This window comes from Sarcophilus harrisii, chromosome 2, assembly GCF_902635505.1.
Source record: "Sarcophilus harrisii chromosome 2, mSarHar1.11, whole genome shotgun sequence".
NCBI classification, from domain to species: domain Eukaryota; kingdom Metazoa; phylum Chordata; class Mammalia; order Dasyuromorphia; family Dasyuridae; genus Sarcophilus; species Sarcophilus harrisii.
The window spans coordinates 431,607,155-431,624,600 of record NC_045427.1 but is presented as its reverse complement, the minus strand read 5'-3'; the positions used below and the strand labels follow the sequence as shown (position 1 = coordinate 431,624,600).

The following is a 17,446-nucleotide window of genomic DNA, read 5'->3' as shown; positions in this document are numbered from 1 at the left end:
TACTCATTTACTGTACTGGGAAACAAATCTTTCTAAATGAATGTTTTTTCAATAAATCAGAATCCATGCTGAGAAAAATTAATTTCACCCTCAAAACTTATACATCCAGAAAAAGATTTACTGAAAAATACTCTAACGGAAACCTCAAGAAGGCTGCAAACAAAGCTGTCAATCTCCAAATCGGCATAACATCAAAAGGTTTTTGTATAGAGGTGTGTAATCAGTAGCAGCTCCAAAGGCTTTCCAGCTTTTCCTTTTTGGATAGGAAATGTCTCATTTCTGACATGTTATTTTCCCTTGCTTCATAAGGATTCTTGGACAGTGACTGGTGGGATAATAAAGTGTTATGTTACCTCTGTTCCAACAATCACACTTTGGGATCTCTGAGGATTATAACTGGTTGAAAGGGCAAACAAAGAAGAGGGATGTGGGTAAAGAATCTTATTTATCCCTATGGCTGAGATTCCTAGGGCTTATTCTCATAGAGACAGCAGTCTGCTCTTCACAGCCCTGGATGGACCCTGGAAACATTGGAAGAGCCCAGAAGTTCATCCCTTGCAAAGGTAGCCAGCCATTAACTCAAACAGGTCTCATGGTAAAATAAAGAACAAAGGTGCCATTAAATGTTTATGGTCTAAATTTCTGACAACTCTACTGTGCCAGTTTCTAGATTTTAAAGCATTTTATAGGTGTAAAGTGGGTAATAATTCATAAGCAATAATAAAGCACTTACTCTTCCAGGATTTTTTGTTCAGTACTTCCTACATTGGGGTGTCTTGCATTTATGAGATAAACATAATTGCCACAGCTTAGATTAGTTCCAAACACATTGTATTATATACATGTATTGTAAGTGTGATTTTAGAGCTAGAGGAAGGTCATTACTCACTAGAAGAATGGGGGGGGGGGAAGGCATTAGCAAGCATTCATTTAGCTGAGGATACAAAGGCAAATAAATGTGTGTGTGTATCTTCAAATGGATCACATTCAAATGTAAACAACTATGTACATGCCAGACAAATCAGAGTACATGGAAGGTAATCTCAGAGCAAAGGAACCTGGGGAGTGGGCTAGAAGAGGTAGATGGTAGCAGGAAAGAAGGCTTTTTGCAGAATGTAAGATCTTTTGGTTGGTTGGGATTTTGGGGAGCCAGTGTTAAGTAATTTGCCCAAGATCCCACATCTGAGGCTGAATTTGAACTCTGATGTTCCTGACTTCAGGGCTGATGTCCTATGCACTGTTTATTTAGCTGCTCCAGAGCTGTATCTTAAAGGGAAGCAGAGAAGGCAAACATTCTGGACATAAAGGAAAACCAGTGAAAAGGCATGGGAATCTAGAGACAGAAGATCAACAAGACATATGTTAATAGATTGTAGAGGATGAGAAGGGGGATAGAGAAGACCAAAAGAGTAGAAGGGGATAGAGTATGAAAGTTTTAAATGCTAGAGAATTTTTTGTGTTTAATTCTGAAAGTGATAGGGTGTCACTGGGATTTATTAAAAGGACCATACCTGCATTTTAGGAAAATCATTTTAGCATCTGAGAATGGCTTTGAGTGAGGAAAGAAACAAAGCAAGGAGATCAGCAGGCTATTGCAATAGTACAGGTGTAAAACAAGATTAAGGCAATTCGAGTCAATAAGCATTTTAGGTGCTTACTATATACCCTCAGGCCCAGTGTTAAGTAAGCACTAGGGATACAGATAACAGCAAAAAGACAGTCCCTGATTTCAGAGAATTCACCTAATAGGGAAGAGGGCAGAGGGTCCAGAGAAAGGATGGCTGGTCTGAGTGTACCCTTTCTCAAAACTTAGGTTCCTGGAGATATTCACTAATGGAGAAGGGAGATCTAAGGTTGAAAATGGAAAAGTCTATGCCCTTGCTCAAAATGGAGCTCCTGGAATTCATCATAAGAAAGGATAGAGAAAAACTGAGTACAGGTTTAAAAGGATAGAGTTGAATTTGATTAGTGAAATTCAGCATCCATGTCCAGCCCCGAGTTCTACTATGATTTGGGGGGACACAAAGATGAACAAGGCACAATCTAAGTGTAGAAACAAGCTATATTTGTGAAACAACAGTGAATGTTTAATTGTGTAAAAGATGAAAGACAGAGAGAGAATGAATAATCAGAAAATTTAGATTTTAGATGTAGAATGGACCTGAGAGATCCAGGAGATCTTCTAAAGGAATCTGCTCTACTGAGTATCTTAACAGGGAATTCTTTGCTTGAAGACCTATTAGGAGTGGGGAACTTGCCTTCTGAGGCATCTCATTCTATTAATTATAAGGAAATTTCCCTTTTTCAAATTGAAATCTGCCATTCTAATTGATGTGATACAAAGAACAGCAGAACGATAGTCAAAAGACATGCTAAAATCAAATCCCAGTTTTGCCACTTAATACCTAAGGGTCTTTTGCTAAATCATAAGACCTTTGGGGCCCCCATTTTCCTCCTTTGAAAAATGAAGTTGAGATCGGACTCCTATGTTCCAATTCTGTTTCTACATTCTATTTCTAAATCTTTTTGCTCCCTCCAGAGGAGGAAAAAAAAAATCTAATCTCTTTTCCCCATGAATGACCATGCTTCCTCTTTTTTCTTCTCCAGGATAAGCACCGTTGGGACCTATATAGTCTGGTTTCTAGTTCCCAGGAGAGATCAAAAAACCCAGTATGCTTACTGCTGGGGATCCAAAAATATCAGAAAGTAAATAGTTCCTGCCCTCAAGGAGCTGTCATTTGAATAAGGGGAGACAAGTAGACAAGACTTCTGCCTCTCACTATTTGTGTGACTCATGACTTCTCTGGTCCTCAATTATTCATCTATAAATTGGGGGGGAGAAGGGAGTTGGATTAATATTTTCCAAATTACTGCTTGCTTCCTGAAGTTTCTTGCAACTCTAATCCTGATTCTGTGGATATGTTCTACATTATTTTGAAGTATACTTGTGATTTTATTGGTACAGGTACTCCCCACGAGGAAACCAAAGGACAATGTCTATCTTTCTCCAACTTTTAAGGGGATTGCCCAAGGTGACATACCCATTGAGGAAGGGCTTATTCAGGTCTTCCCGGTTCTAGTCAGTTCTCGGTTATATCATGCTAACACTGCCTAATCGTGTCACACCTAAAATAGATCCTGTAAAAATAACTGCTTTAAGTCAATGGCTCAATTTTTCAAAATGACTTTACTAAAGGACAATAAAGCAACAGAGCTCAAAATGGTGAGTTACATACAGATCCTATGGCTCCAAAACTAATCATTTACATATGAGAAAACTGAAACCCACAGAGGAAGAGTGATTTACCCAGTCATGCTGTGGTAAGTAATAGAGTCAGTATCAGAGCTGAGGTTCTACAATTCTAGTGTTCTTTTCTTTGAAGCTACACTAGGTGATTTTACAATTTTGCAGCCGATAAGCTCTGTTCTCAGGAAACAACTCATGCTTTGGTCTCTGTCAGTGGAAAAGGAAAAAGTTGATAAAAATGGGCAATTTGTTAGGATTTCCCTAGCTTGACCTGGTCCAACAGTCTAGCTCTCCACACCCAGTTTAAACATAGTTTTTGTTTTAGATCTTGAGGATTGGAAACACAAGATGTTAATGTCAAGATACAATGAGATGTTGATAAGGAATTGAAATGGCATTTGATTGTCCAAAATGAGCTTGAGATGTTTTCCCTGTCTTTTAGAATCATGACAGCTAATGTGTATAGAGAATGTAGAGGGAATCTGAAAAATTCTGAGAAAGAATAAATGGATAGAAAAACATAAGACATTTCATCAAGTTTGGCAAAACAAGACTGAGACTAAGTTTCCAGCCAGCAGAATCTAAAAAATGTGGCACATAAAGTGTTATAAGCAGATATTACAAGCATGGGATATCTAAGATACTTAGCACATCAGCCTTACAGAGGAAGAAATTTTGGAACACTTGAAAATCCTAGGGGGACGGACACCCTGAAGGACCAAAAGGTAGATGTTAAGGAATCTGTCCCTCACGTAGGTATGGGGTAGCATAATTTAGTGGTAAATTTTGCACCTGTTAAATTCTGGTGCTCTAAGAAAAGCCTTAGCTACCATGTCCTAGTTAAAGCTTTCCTATTTAGTAATCTAAGCTAGGTTACAGCCTCAGACTGATGAAAAATTTGGAGTTACAAAAAGTATATTTCCCCAAATGGGCAGCTGACAAGGACACTTGGTCTGGTAGTCCTGATGGAAGGTTTTACCTCCAGATCTTTGAATTCATTAGGTAAGATGTATAGTGGGGAGCTTATCATGTCTTACTAGAGGCTAAGAAAAGTTATCTGGAATCCTAGAGAATACAGACTAATCTATTAATCCTTCATGTTCTACTTTCCATAAGAAACCTAATCTTGCTACTTCAATGTACACTAATCACTCCTTGCTTTGAAATAGATGGATGCAGCATGGTAATAGAGTGAATCTTATACTGGGATCAAGAAAACCTGAGTTTCCGACTTCCATAGAACCTTAGTTCATACAACAACTTTCCTCCTCCAAACTTGCTTCCTTTTCTATAAAATGAATTTTTATAATTAGACTTCAAGTCAGGGGACCTACAATGGTGTACCAAATGGTGAGCTTAGGCAAAATGAATCTAAGCTTTAGGTTAATAATTATTTGCACTACCTATCTCACCAGGCTATCTTGAAGATCAAGTGAATATACTTTGTAAATCATAAAGATATGAACTTAAAAAAAAAAAAAAAAACTACAAGTGAGGAACTCACCATCTTCTGAAGCATCTCACTCTAGTTCTAATTGTAAGCTTTCCCACTTCATTTCAAACTGAAATCTGCCACTCAATAATTGAAGCAGTACAAAGAACAGTAGAATTATATGACCTTTTGGGAGCCCATTTTCCTCCTTCGCAAAATGATGAAGCTGAGGTTGGACTTTTTTATGTTCCCATTCTGCTTCTACATCCCAGTTCTAAATCTTTTTGCATTAATCAAACATCAGACAAGTGCCTTTCTGACACAAAAAACCTAGTTCTACTTTGGGAACTTCTTGTTACTCTTTTATAAATGAAAGAATGTCAATGACGAAACAATGAAAAACCATTTATTAAATACTTCTCTGTTCCAGATACTGGGATAAGGTCTTGGGACAAAATTTTTAAAAGTGAGACAAATGTGTACGGGAGTGGTTAAGGAGTATCCAAGGAGTCACAGTAACAGTAAGCTGATCCACAAGCAAGCCAAATGATGTAACTTTACTAGGAACAATGGTAATAATTTGATTACTGTGCCCAGAGCAAGAAATGATTTATAGAGCTGATGGTCTGGTCTGGAGCTTGGAGTTGGACATAGTGGGCTAGTTAAGTTTGTACTCATTCATTCACCAATGTAGGGACCATAGTCTGAACAGATTAGCTCCCTTAGAGAGACAGGGAAAAGAGGAAGATTGTTTTTTTGTCAGTCCAGTGCAGAGGTCCTGTTGCAAGTGATAAGAATTAAAACAAAAGCAGGAAGAATGACAAGATAGTTAGCAAAGATGACTATATGGGATGCTCAAAATTTTGAACACATTTATTTATAAATTTAAAAACAGGATTTTCTTTCAAGCTCATGTTTGGTTGAAATACTTACCCCTTCAAGCAGACTATTCTCGCCTCATGACGTCTTTTACTTTTATTTTAAAATATTCTTTTATTTTCAAATTTACTTTTCTCACCTATAAGAAAGTCATCCCTTGTAACAATGAAAAAAATGATAAACACTTCAGGAAAACCTGCACATCACCAAGTCTGATATTGAACACCATAATATCCCACCTCTGTAAAGATGGGGAAAAGGTACATTTCCTGAACTCTTCTTGGCCATAATAACACATTATTTTTTCTTCTTCCTTTTTCATTGTTGTAATAATTGTGTATGGTTTACTTGGTTCTACTTCCTTCACTCTGCTGCAGTCCATTAATGCGTCTCATATATAGAGTAACGAAGAGAGTACTATGCTTGGAATTAGATTTCAGTTCAAATCCTTTGACAATTAACAGTAGTATGATTCTGGGCAAATCCCTTAACTCCTCTTGGCTTCAGTTCCTCATCTACAAAATGAAGGAGCAGGGCTAAATGATGCCTAAAGTTTCTTTCCAGCTTTGACTGACTGCATTAAGTTTGTGAATTTTTTGAGCATTTCTTAAAACAGAGTAATATTCCATTACACTCATGGACCAATTTATTCAGCCTTTCTCCAACTAGTGGGCACCTACAATTTTCCATTCTTTGTAATCTCAAAAAATGCTGTTCACAATATCCTAATGTAAATGTCACTTTCTTTTTTGACTTCAGCCTCTCTGAGATACTAAAGTGTAATACTTAAGTATAAGATCCCAGGATCAAATGGTATGGATATTTTATCCCCTCCCCCCCCCTCCCCCCCCCCTTTAAAAGCATGATTCCAATTGCTTTCCAGAATGGTTGGATCAAAATCACAGCTCCACCAATAGTGTTATGGAGTGTTTCTAGAGTTCCTCCAAAATTATCTATTTTCATCTTTGCCAAACTGCTAGGGCTGGGAAAATCTCAATTGTTTTTATTTACATTTCTCTTACTGTTATTGATAGAGTAATCTTTCATTTTGTTATTAAAAGTTCACAATTCTAAGCACTTTTTATTCATATCCTTATTCATTCCCGGAAATGACTCACAGTCATGTATTTGTATGAATTTTCAATTATCAGACTTAGTGCTACAAAAGACCTTGGAGGACATAGTCTAACCCCCTCGTTTTATAGATGAGGAAACTGAGGCACCAAATTTTGTTTTGCTTAATCAAACAAGTTTGATGCAGATTTTAATCACTTTTAATCTATCCTCTTATCCTAGCTATATTTTGTCAAAAGTTTTTCAAATTTTACATAAATGAAATTATCAATTTTGTTGTGATCACCTTCCTTTTTTGTAGGGTCAAGAACGCTTTCCCCTAGCCATCATTATAAAATAGAAATTTGATCAGATTTTCTTTTATTTTAATGGAGTAACCTTTCATATTAAGATTATACCCGTTTTAAGCTTACACCACAAAGCAGAAATCTAAAATTAATTTCAACTTGCTTTTCTGTTTTTTTTAGCAAGAAGTTCTTTCTAAAGAGATTTATATTCTTGAGTTTATCAAACACAGAGTTACTGAGTTTGACTACTTTTTATTCTCGTCTTTTCGCTAAAAATATCTTGGGTGGTGCTAGAGAAGGAGAAGGGGATGAACCTTCCTGTTGATTCATTGCTCTGAAAGTTTTTTGGACCAAGTTATTCTTTCCTCTGCAGTTCTATCCAGACATCTTTGGTTATATTGCTCAGGTCTGTACAAGCCCTTCAGAGGCAGTTTCTTGTCTCTGTTCCATTTCTTATGACTCCTGCTGTCCACCTGCACTATACATTTGCTACCTCTTCTGCTCTCCCATTCCAAGGAATTCCAAGGGTGCTATGTAAATCTATTACTTTCCCCCCTTTTAAACTATTCAAGTGAAGTTTGGTTTACCCCTCAATCTAGGGCCGATAGAGGGAGATTAAATCATCAGTTTCTCTCTGATTTATTAAGAGACTGTTTTATTTCACTCATATTAACTTCCCCTCAATATACCTCAGCACCTGGAAAGAATATGATCATTCTTTTCCAGATTTCTCTTCCTTCAGGTCAACTGGGTTACTCAAATTACCTTTGGGCTACTTTATGGAAAAAAAAAAAAAAAAAAAAAACAACTCTAAAATGAAGAATATGAAAGGGAAAAATCAGCAGTTCCCACTTTGGGTCCTATATGAAGAGATCTGTAATCCTTACTATGTAATTATTATTATTGTTGTTATTATAAATAAACAGGGAATCATTTATCATAGATATAACAATTAACCTACAAGTTCAGATCATGTTTTTTCTCATCTGGCAATAGGTTTTTCTTTCCTCTTCTACATCCACTCCTTTGGACTTCAGTCTACATTCCTTCTGAAACCAGCTCTTACTAAGGATAGCCAGGAGCACTTTAGGTTGTGGGGAGAGCAAAAGTCAGAATGGGTTCCCATGCCAAGATAATAGACTCAGTGTCTGAAAAGAGGCCCAATTCCTAAAAATCTGAAGAAATCTTTAAATTCAAACCTTCCATCCCTTTAAAGTATCATCTTGATGCAAGATCCTAAGCAGGTTACTACTTCCTTCATGAAGCTTTGTTCCTCAAAATTGATTAAAAAAAAAAACAAAAAAAACAATCCTGCTCTCCTTCTTTAAATTTTCCTAAAATCACATTAGTTCTACTTTGTATGACATTCTAACTTAATTGATATTGATTTAAATATAGTATTTATCCTACCAATGAACTCTCTGAAATTGGGAACTGCCATTTTTCATTCTTTTTTTGTGTTCTCATTGCCAAAGTCCAAGGCCCTGAAAAAACTAAATGTATGTTTGTTGAACTTTCAGACTCTGGACTTACTCTTGATCTAAAAACCAGACCTGAAGTCAGTAGATTTGTGTAAATTCTATTCCTACCTAAATGACTATAGGTATCACCATTTTTCTCTGAGCTTTAACTTCTACAGAAAGAATAGGAATAAATTCTAATCCCAAATTCATACCATGATACCCAGGATTTGACAACCAACAATCAGAATGAAGGCCCACAGAGTAACATTTACTGGACCTTTAAAAAGCACCTAGGTCAATATATTTATTTTAAATGAAGTGAGACACAGAGAGGAAAAAAAGGACTTAAAATCACAAAATGCTGGAGCTGAGACCTTAAAAGAGAGTCTAATCCTTGTCTTACCAGCAGAATATGAAGGCTAGAAAAGAAAAGTGACTCTTTTGCAGTCACATAATGAGTGGTAGACCTGGGACTAGAAACCAAGTCTCTCAATTACCAATCTGGAGTTCTTTTTGCCCAATCATGCTATTTTTTTTAAAGGCTACTCTGCTCTTCCTGGAGTACACCTCTTCAGAGGCCAGAGAAACCTGTCCATCACAGGAGGAGCTGGAGAATGCTGATAATGAATCCATCAATCCAGGCCACTGCTTGGTTGGATCATGTTCTTTGCTGACAGGAGGTGAAGGAGAATTGAAGCAGCTGAGGGAAGTCATCCAAATTGTTGGCACTCCAGTGATGAAACTCCAAATAACTCTGTAATAACTTGTCCATCAATCAGGAAGAATTAGCTTTTTGTAAGTGGTGGGCTAATCAAAATCCACAGGCCCCATTGCTCTTGCTTACTGTTTTCTGCAGGTGGTTAACCCTTGGTCAGCTAGACTGGATGTGATCTAAATGGTGCTGAGTTATAGGACAGGGGTCTGACGCTACTGAGATTCACATCTATATAAGGGCATGGGACATGACTCATCTTGGCAGTCTCTTCCAAGTAACATGACTTTACAAATAAGATTATTTAAATAGAGAAACTCATTGGGATACATGGGGACTCTCTGAAAGTCTTTGGTAAGTTTTAAACTTTTAACCATTTTTATATTGTAAAGCGCCTTATGGTTTCCAAAGTGCTTTCACATTTATTAATAACAATAGCAGCTGACATCTATATAGTGCTGTAAAGTTTACAAACAAACAAAAACATTTATAAAGCATCCACTTTCTAAAAGATACTGTGCTAGACAAAGATAAAAGCAGCACAGTCCTTACCATCAAGGACCTTACATTCTACAAAGTATTTTACATACTTACTCATCTTTTTCTCACATCTTAATCATGTATTGATGATGATGATGATAATGATAATGAGGATGAGGATGATGATAGTAGCTCACTTTTCTATAGCACTCTATAGTTTACAAAGTGCTTTTGTTACCAGTAGCTTGTGAGGTGGGCAATGCAGGTATTCATCAATAGTATCAAAGGATTTTAGATTTGGAAGGAACTTCAGATAAATTAATTCCCAAATCCTCATTTTATAGAGGAAGAAATAGAGACCCAGGTAATGAGATGATTTGCCCCAGGCCACCCAGTTGGTGATGGAGCCAGAAGTCAAGCTGAGGTCCACTCTTCTCAATGTGATATTAACTGAGGCTCAAAGGAGTGACCTGCTCAGTTCCATAGCTCATAAGGGGCAGAGCTAGCACTTGAATCAAGGGCTTTCTGATTCCAAATTCAGGATTCTTTCAACAATACAAGACTTACTCCCTGTTCAATGTGTATAATTTATCTCTTAAGGCAGAGCAAGTTTTATTGTTCCCATTTTACAGATTACAAAACCCAGACTAAACAAGTGAAGTGACTTGCCTAAGGTGACATGACTATTATATGCCAGAGAGTAAAGCCTCTTGAGGCTTGAACGTAAGTCTTCTGACCCTCAGGCTTTTAATTTCTTAAGAAGTAAAGAAAAAGTCTGTTACTGGCAATGTATGGCAAATTGAATGTTCTTCCTTTAAATGATATGAATTCACCAAAGGGCAGACTCTGCCCTTCCATTTGTAATAACATCTGAAATAACATATACATACATTTATTTCTTCTTATTCCTAAACCACTTTAAAAGTTTTAGATAGAAAAGTTTCCATCATTCAGAAAAGCAGGTATTTTTCTGAAGATTGTTCACTTATCATTTCTTTGTTACTGTCATTTGATAGTTGGAAAAGTTAACCCACCTGTCCTGCATCACTGTTACTCCAACTGCAAATGTAGGGCAAGTGATACGATGAAGAAAATAGCTAAAACCAACAGCCTTAACAAGGGCACCAGCCTCTCAAAGCTGCCTACAGGTAGCTTAGAAAAACAGATACTGTAGGTATTGGGGCCTGTTTTATTAATGTGGGCCTTATATTGTGGTTTTAGAGCTGAATAAAAGAACAAGCAAACAAGCCAAATAAGAACCCACTCAACACTTAGAAAGCCTCCTAAGAGTCAAGTTATCTGAGTGACTTTCCCTATATGACTTTATATTTCTGTTATTCTGTTTTGTGTATTTTTCTGGTGAAAACTTATACATTGAGCTATAGGCACGGCGTATACACAAGCAACGATGTGACTTACAAAGTCAGTGTCAGTTGCATTTGTGGCAATACCCGAGTTTTTCCCTGTTCTTGCAAGTGCACCTGGGTCAGAGGTCATGGGAACCCTAATCCATTTAGTGAGTACCCCTGATACTTAAAGGGTTTTGAAAACATACTGTTTTGTACAGAGATCTTCCTCCCACTTAAGAGTATAAATGCTATTAACTGCATTCCTGAAAAAAATGTTCTATTAAGTAGACTGGTTTTCCCTTCAAGGGAATGATAGCATTAGATGCAGTGTGATGCAACAGAAAAAGCCCTGGATGACAAGAAAGAAGATCTGGTGCCCACTAAGTCATATACTTGCTATTCAACTTTGGACAAGTTACTCTACCTTTGAGCCTCAATCTCTAGAAAAAGAAATAATTTCAGGGACTGGTTGTCAGTGGCTGCTGGCTGGGTTTGCTTCTCTTAGGAATCTTTATAGAGTATAAAGGGTGAGTAAAAAACCTGAGCCTCAGTTTTCTCACCTGTAAAGTAGGGGCAATAATCTCTGTATTACTTCCCTCAAAGATCTAAGGATCTAATGAGGAGATGGATGTAAAGTGCTTTGTAACCACAACAGGCTATATGAGTGTGAGCTACTAGAGTCCAAAAGACATTTATATTCTTGACATTTAATTTTTAATATAAATAACCACAAACACCATACTTTATCAACTTTAAGTATTATACCCGCATGGCATATAAAGCTTTCTAAAGCATATAATAAAATCAATGAAACCAAGCAGAGTAAACAATACATAAAATTGTATTTAATATTATACAATATCATAATATACTTTATGCCACTTCCCCTCACTGAGCCTCAGGTTTCCTGATCTGTAAAGTGGGCATTGTGATCCTTAAGACTACCTACCTCACAGGATTCTGATGCATCAAGAGCTTTGTAAACCTTAAAGTGCTAAAGACCTATAACTATATCTTAAGTGATGACACTAGGGCCAGGCAAAGGAGACATCATCTAGGATGCAACTTAGGGAGGGGCACAAGGAGTGGCACTTTGAACAGAACTTTACAAATGCAAGTGTTTAATGCCAGAAAATCCCATTTGCTAGGGTTCTCAGAGACTTATTTTGTGATAAGGTTAATCACTTGCATTACAGTGAAAGTTTAAAGTCTTGGAAGAATAGTCACACCCAGGGAATAAAATTTTCAAATGGGGGAAGAAAATGGCCTAATTTTTGAACCCTGCCTTGGGCTTGCAAATTTCTCATCCCAGCTCTGACATCCTTATCTTTCTTACCTTGTGTGAAATATACCTGATCCGTAGAGTAAGAAGTGATTATCTTCCTTCTTCATAATTTCTGCCTGACTTTTTACAGCAACAAACCTGAAGGAGAAGGAGCACCCTCATCAGACTCAGAATTCAGAAGGGCTTCCTTGAGGAGGATTTTCACAGGCATCTCTGAAGATGGGAAGGCTTAGGGCCACTTGATAGCTTTCTGACGAACTGATCCTGGATGCATTTTGGTGCTATTTCATTACAAGTTTCCCTGTGCCACCAGTACACAGCAGAGATAAAACTGCAAATCAATCTGCTGTCTTTCAAACAGAAGGTTTTTTTGGTTTTAGGAAACTGCTACCTTATCAATATTAGCAAGTTTCCTCTTGTACCCTGATGTTAGGTAGGACATGCTTATGTTTGCTTTTAAAATGAAGCCACCACTCTTGATTCCATTTTTTGATTTCCCCCCCAAGAGTAATTGCTTTAGTATCAAAAAGCCTCCAAAGTTTTGGGCTAGATGATGGTCAGATACAAAGGTACAACAATGAGCTCAATCCTGGTACTAAATGGAATCCAAGTCTCCTTATTTAAAGTCTAATGTGTCTTTCACTATACATCACTAACACATTTCTAATTTGTTCATCACTACTTAGCTGTGTGATCTTGGGGAAAGTCACCCTCTCTGAATCTCAGATTCCTTGTTTGTGAATGCTGGGGTGGCACTAGAACAGATATCCTCAGTAGTGTTCTAAAAATAAGATTTGTCCACTAAGAGGACAGACTACCTTGGTAGGAGCTTCCCCAACACTGAAGGTGTTCAAACAGGGGAAGAATGACCCCTTATCAGGGATATCGTAGAGGAGATTTGGATTGGATGACTTCTAATATGAGACTATGACTCTCATCACTTTTGGGGAGGAGGGAAATGGGCTAAGATTGCAATTTGTTGATGAACTTGGGGATAGAAGTCAGTGACTAAGGCCGAGTTCCCCAATCTGTTGAGAATCCCGACCCTTTAAAAAGGAAGAGTAGGAGCATTAGCAGGTTCAAGATCACCTGGCACATCATATCTACCCTTGGGGCCTTCTGTTATACACTATGCATGTTATATCTCTCTACAGTGTTAAGCTAGTGTAGGAAGAAAGGGGGAAGAGACCTGGAGTATTTTATAGGATTTAGAGCTTGAAGGGAGAGATCAATCATCAGGCTCCTTCATTTAATAGATGAGGAAACTTGAGGCCCAGGGAGGAAAAGTGACTTGGATTAAGGTCACTTGGCTAGTCAGTAGTCTTCAAAATCCAATGTTCTTTGATTTGATTCAAGAGCTATTTCAATCTGTGTCATAACAAGGGATATAGTCACTTTTTTTTCCCTAACTGCTTAATAAACTTCCACCAACCCTGTTCTTAAAGCTCTCTCTGTTCCGGCATGGAGAGACAAGAAACAAACTACTGGGAATAGATTCACAGACTTACAGGTCAATCGGAATAATATCCAGATGTCTCTGGGTTCTTAGCCACTAGAGTGGCCCTGCTCTGGAAAGGCCCTTTGAAGCTGAAAAGGGAAATACCAAAATGAGATTGTGGAACTGGTCGATAGGCCCCTGAGGTCTGGCAGTCCTTGGGAATGTTCATTTTCCCCAAAAGGCCCGGACCCTCTCCCTGATAGCGATCATCATCACAAGGGCTTCACAAACTATGCCAAAGAAATAGGAAAGGTTTACAATGCACCTCCTGGGAGCCAAGGGATCTGCTTATCCAGGGTCTTCCTAAAGCCCTCACTTCAGGAAGGGTTTGACTGTAGCATTCTTCATTTTTAAATATTAACAATTTTGTTTCTATCAGACCTATCTTTAAGTACATTTCAAAGGATGATTGAACTTCCTCCTCACAGTTGAAAGGACTCCAGCTCCCCTCGCCAGCTGGTCTTCTTTAAGGTAGCCAACTTTTCATCTGTTTCAGGATCTGAAACAAGAACATATTGGGCATTATTGGGTAAAGCAAGCAACCTAAGTTTTCACAGAATCTTAAGGTTGAAAAGAACCTCAGAAGGCCTCTAGTCCAACCTGTGCCTGAATAGGAAATCCTCTACATCCTTGACAAGGGATAATCCAATTTTTGCTTAAAGAACCTCAAGAAAGGGATACCATTATATTCACTATATTCCAGGGCAGCCCATTCTATTTTTTGGACAGTTCTAACTGCTTATTCAATTAAGTTCATGAAGCATTTACTAAGCATCTTCCTACTATATGCCAGATACAGTGATAGGCCCTGGAGCTAAAGTAAAAAAATAAAAATAAAACAAAAAATTATTCTCTGCCCAGAAGCAGCTTACATTTTATGGGGAAGAAATACATATCCTGAGAAGTAACCATATGAGGTACACAAAATAAAAATAAAGTGTCCCAAAAACCATATGCTGTTTTAAACTACTAAAGCCTAAAACTGCATGAATATTTTGGGGCTACCCTATATAATAATTTTAGTAGGAGGTTCTGACAACTGAAGAATACTGAGAAAAGTCTCTTATAGGAGGCAGCACTTGAGTTAAACCTTGAGAGGAGCCAGTGGCCCCTTCTGGACACTGAACTTAAGATCAACTTTTCAGAAACTTCCACTTACTGCTTCTAATTCCTTCCTTTAAAGTCAATCCCCTTTTCTTCCTTTACATGTTTAAGGATACTGTCATACCACCCCACCATCCCCAAGGAGGTTCTTCTCTAAGCTAAACATCTCCAGTTATTTCAAATGATACTTGTATGACAGGGTCTTCGGTCTCCTTACTATCCCAATTGTTCTCTTCTAAACATCTTTATGTCCTTCTTAAAATTCAGCATCCACAAGTAAACACAGTATTCCAGATGTGGTCTGACCTGAGGACAAGGGGACTAAGTTCTCTCCTGTTCTAGACACTCTCCATTAGCCCCAAGATAGCGTTGGCTTTTTCTTTATTTCCTTCTTTCTTCCTGTCTCACCAGATTGGCTCATATTATGGTCCATGAAACTTCTCAGTTCTTTTTTAGATGAACTTGTCAAATCACATCATCCCCATCCTGTGCCTGTACATTTAGTTTCTAATTAGAGTATTTTCAAAAAGCCATTTGCAAGATAGTTTTTATTGTTCTTATATCCCATTAAAGGATATATGTACAAAATATCAGAAGAAGCCCCTATAACAGAGACAGCAGATAGTATAAAGTATCCTGAGGAAAGGTCAATAGACTGAGGCTCTGATCATCCTCCACCATTTTATTCACTGTGGAATACTGGGCAAACACATCACCTTTCTGAGTCTGAGTTTACTCATCTATAAGATCATAGGAGTCATATGGAAAGGAATGGAGAATTAAAATAACAATCATATTAGATGACATCTATATCACTTTAAGTATGTACATTCTTTCTTTCACTTGATCCTTGCCACAAACCCCCAAAAGTCAGGTACTAAAGGTATTATTATCCCCATTTTAAAAATAAAAAAAACTGAGAACTTAAATGACCTGCTTAGGGTCATACATTGAATGAGATTTAAATTTTGTTATCTCCTCATTGAAGCACTATTTCCATTACATCACAGTACTCTCTAGTTTAATGTCCTCAGTTACACATGAGAAAATTGAGGCCCAAAAAGGGAAAAACCTGCCCAAGATCACATAGGTTTAGTAAGTAGCAGAGCCAGGATTCAAAATCAGGTCCAATGTTCTTTCTAAAATAGAATCTAATATAATAAGGATACCAATATTCTAATGGAGAACCATATCACCATAGCCTACTAAATCAAACATCCAGGAACCCAAATAAATAGCAGTACTGGTTCTATGCTCTATATTTAGGAGTAACTAACAAATAAGAAAACATGCTCATAACAGACATTCATTTTAAAAAATTAATTCTGAAATAGTTCAAGCTTGGTTCAAATTTAATCCACTCTTCTACACTTTATTCAGAAGGATGCTTTGCAAAATCATCACTTTCTAGAAGAAAATCTACTTATGATCAGCCCAAACTATTTTCTAAGGCAGGAAAGTAGATTAAAATATTTTAGACTTTCAACAGGAAGGGGAAAAAAGGGAGTTTTTATGGCTAATTATCAATTAGCCAGAATAGCCAGTCAACAATATATACTTATATATGCCCAACATGTTCCAATGAAAAACAATTTGTATAACACTTTATATGTACATATATTTAAAGTTATACTTATATGCTCCACTGACCCTAAAAAAAAAAAAATGCTATAAACGAGGCAGTAGGCATTTTTCTCCCTGACGGAAATCTAAGGAAGGGAAATGAATTATTAAAGGTGTCACATAGCAAATTAGGACTAGAGCCAGAACCTGAAACCAAGTATTCAATTTCTGTCAAGGTTTTTTCTACTAGTACCAAAGGGACTGAAAGCTAATTAACATGAGAAAAAAGAAGTCTATCTAAAACTCAGATGTCACTACAGAACCTTCAACTATTTTATTTTCCCTTTGGGCCTTTGCAAGCACCAAAAGCCTAAGGACTAGGCATGGGCATGGGTTTCAGAAACTCAGTCTACTATTGTAATCATAGGATTAAGTGATTCTCCAGAGTCCCACAGCCAAGAATACATCAGGAGAGGCTTGAAACCCCATCTTGCTGGCTCCAAGTTTAGCTTATCACAATGCCTGACTTTTTCACAAAAGCTGGGAAAAATACTTCTTTGCAAACAAAATGGGAAACAGAATGAAATCAAGTCTCTACTCACTGACTATTCTGTATTCTTTTTCTCCTAATTTAATATTTGTTTTGCTTTAGCCCTATTATCTTCCTGGCAAAAAAGTTTTTTTCTGGGGATATATATATATATATATATAATTTTTTTTGGTACATCTAGACACCTGGGCATTGAACAACATTCTGGAAAATATAAAATGAGGAGCAGAAAGTTCTATAACCTGGACATCTGGAAGAAACCTTAAGAGATTCTTAACTTTCAGTCCATCAATTTGATTTTTGATCTCTCAATATAATAGATTCCTTTAGGAATCTTATGATTAAAAAATTTTTATTCTGAAAAGGAGTCCATAGGTTTCAGACTGCCCCAAAGATCCACAAAACAAAAATGGTTTATGAATGTCTTCCTTGGAGATTAATCTAACTTCCCTCCAAATGCAGTAATCTCCTCTGCAGATATAGATGACAATCCACGTGCTGTCTATCTTCCAGTGACAATGAA

General features: G+C 37.3%; 1 protein-coding gene across 7 annotated transcripts in view; it reads right to left on the bottom strand.

Annotated features, from left to right (window-relative positions):
* Positions 1-5,734: 5,734 nt before the first annotated feature.
* The window catches only part of RPRD1B (regulation of nuclear pre-mRNA domain containing 1B), a 77,730-nt gene continuing 66,018 nt past the window's right edge, over positions 5,735-17,446 (bottom strand). For 3 of the 7 annotated variants that reach the window (XM_031954066.1, XM_031954063.1, XM_031954071.1), the window contains exons 8-9: positions 14,133-14,205; positions 5,735-13,795 (exon numbers count right to left, since the gene is read on the bottom strand). In XM_031954066.1, the coding sequence (XP_031809926.1) occupies positions 13,720-13,795; positions 14,133-14,205 (149 nt within the window). In that variant the 3' untranslated portion in view covers positions 5,735-13,719. Of the gene's footprint in view, positions 14,206-17,446 lie in introns of all 7 variants that reach the window. The other 4 variants (XR_004232209.1, XM_031954065.1, XM_031954068.1 and 1 more) reach the window with 4 other exon arrangements.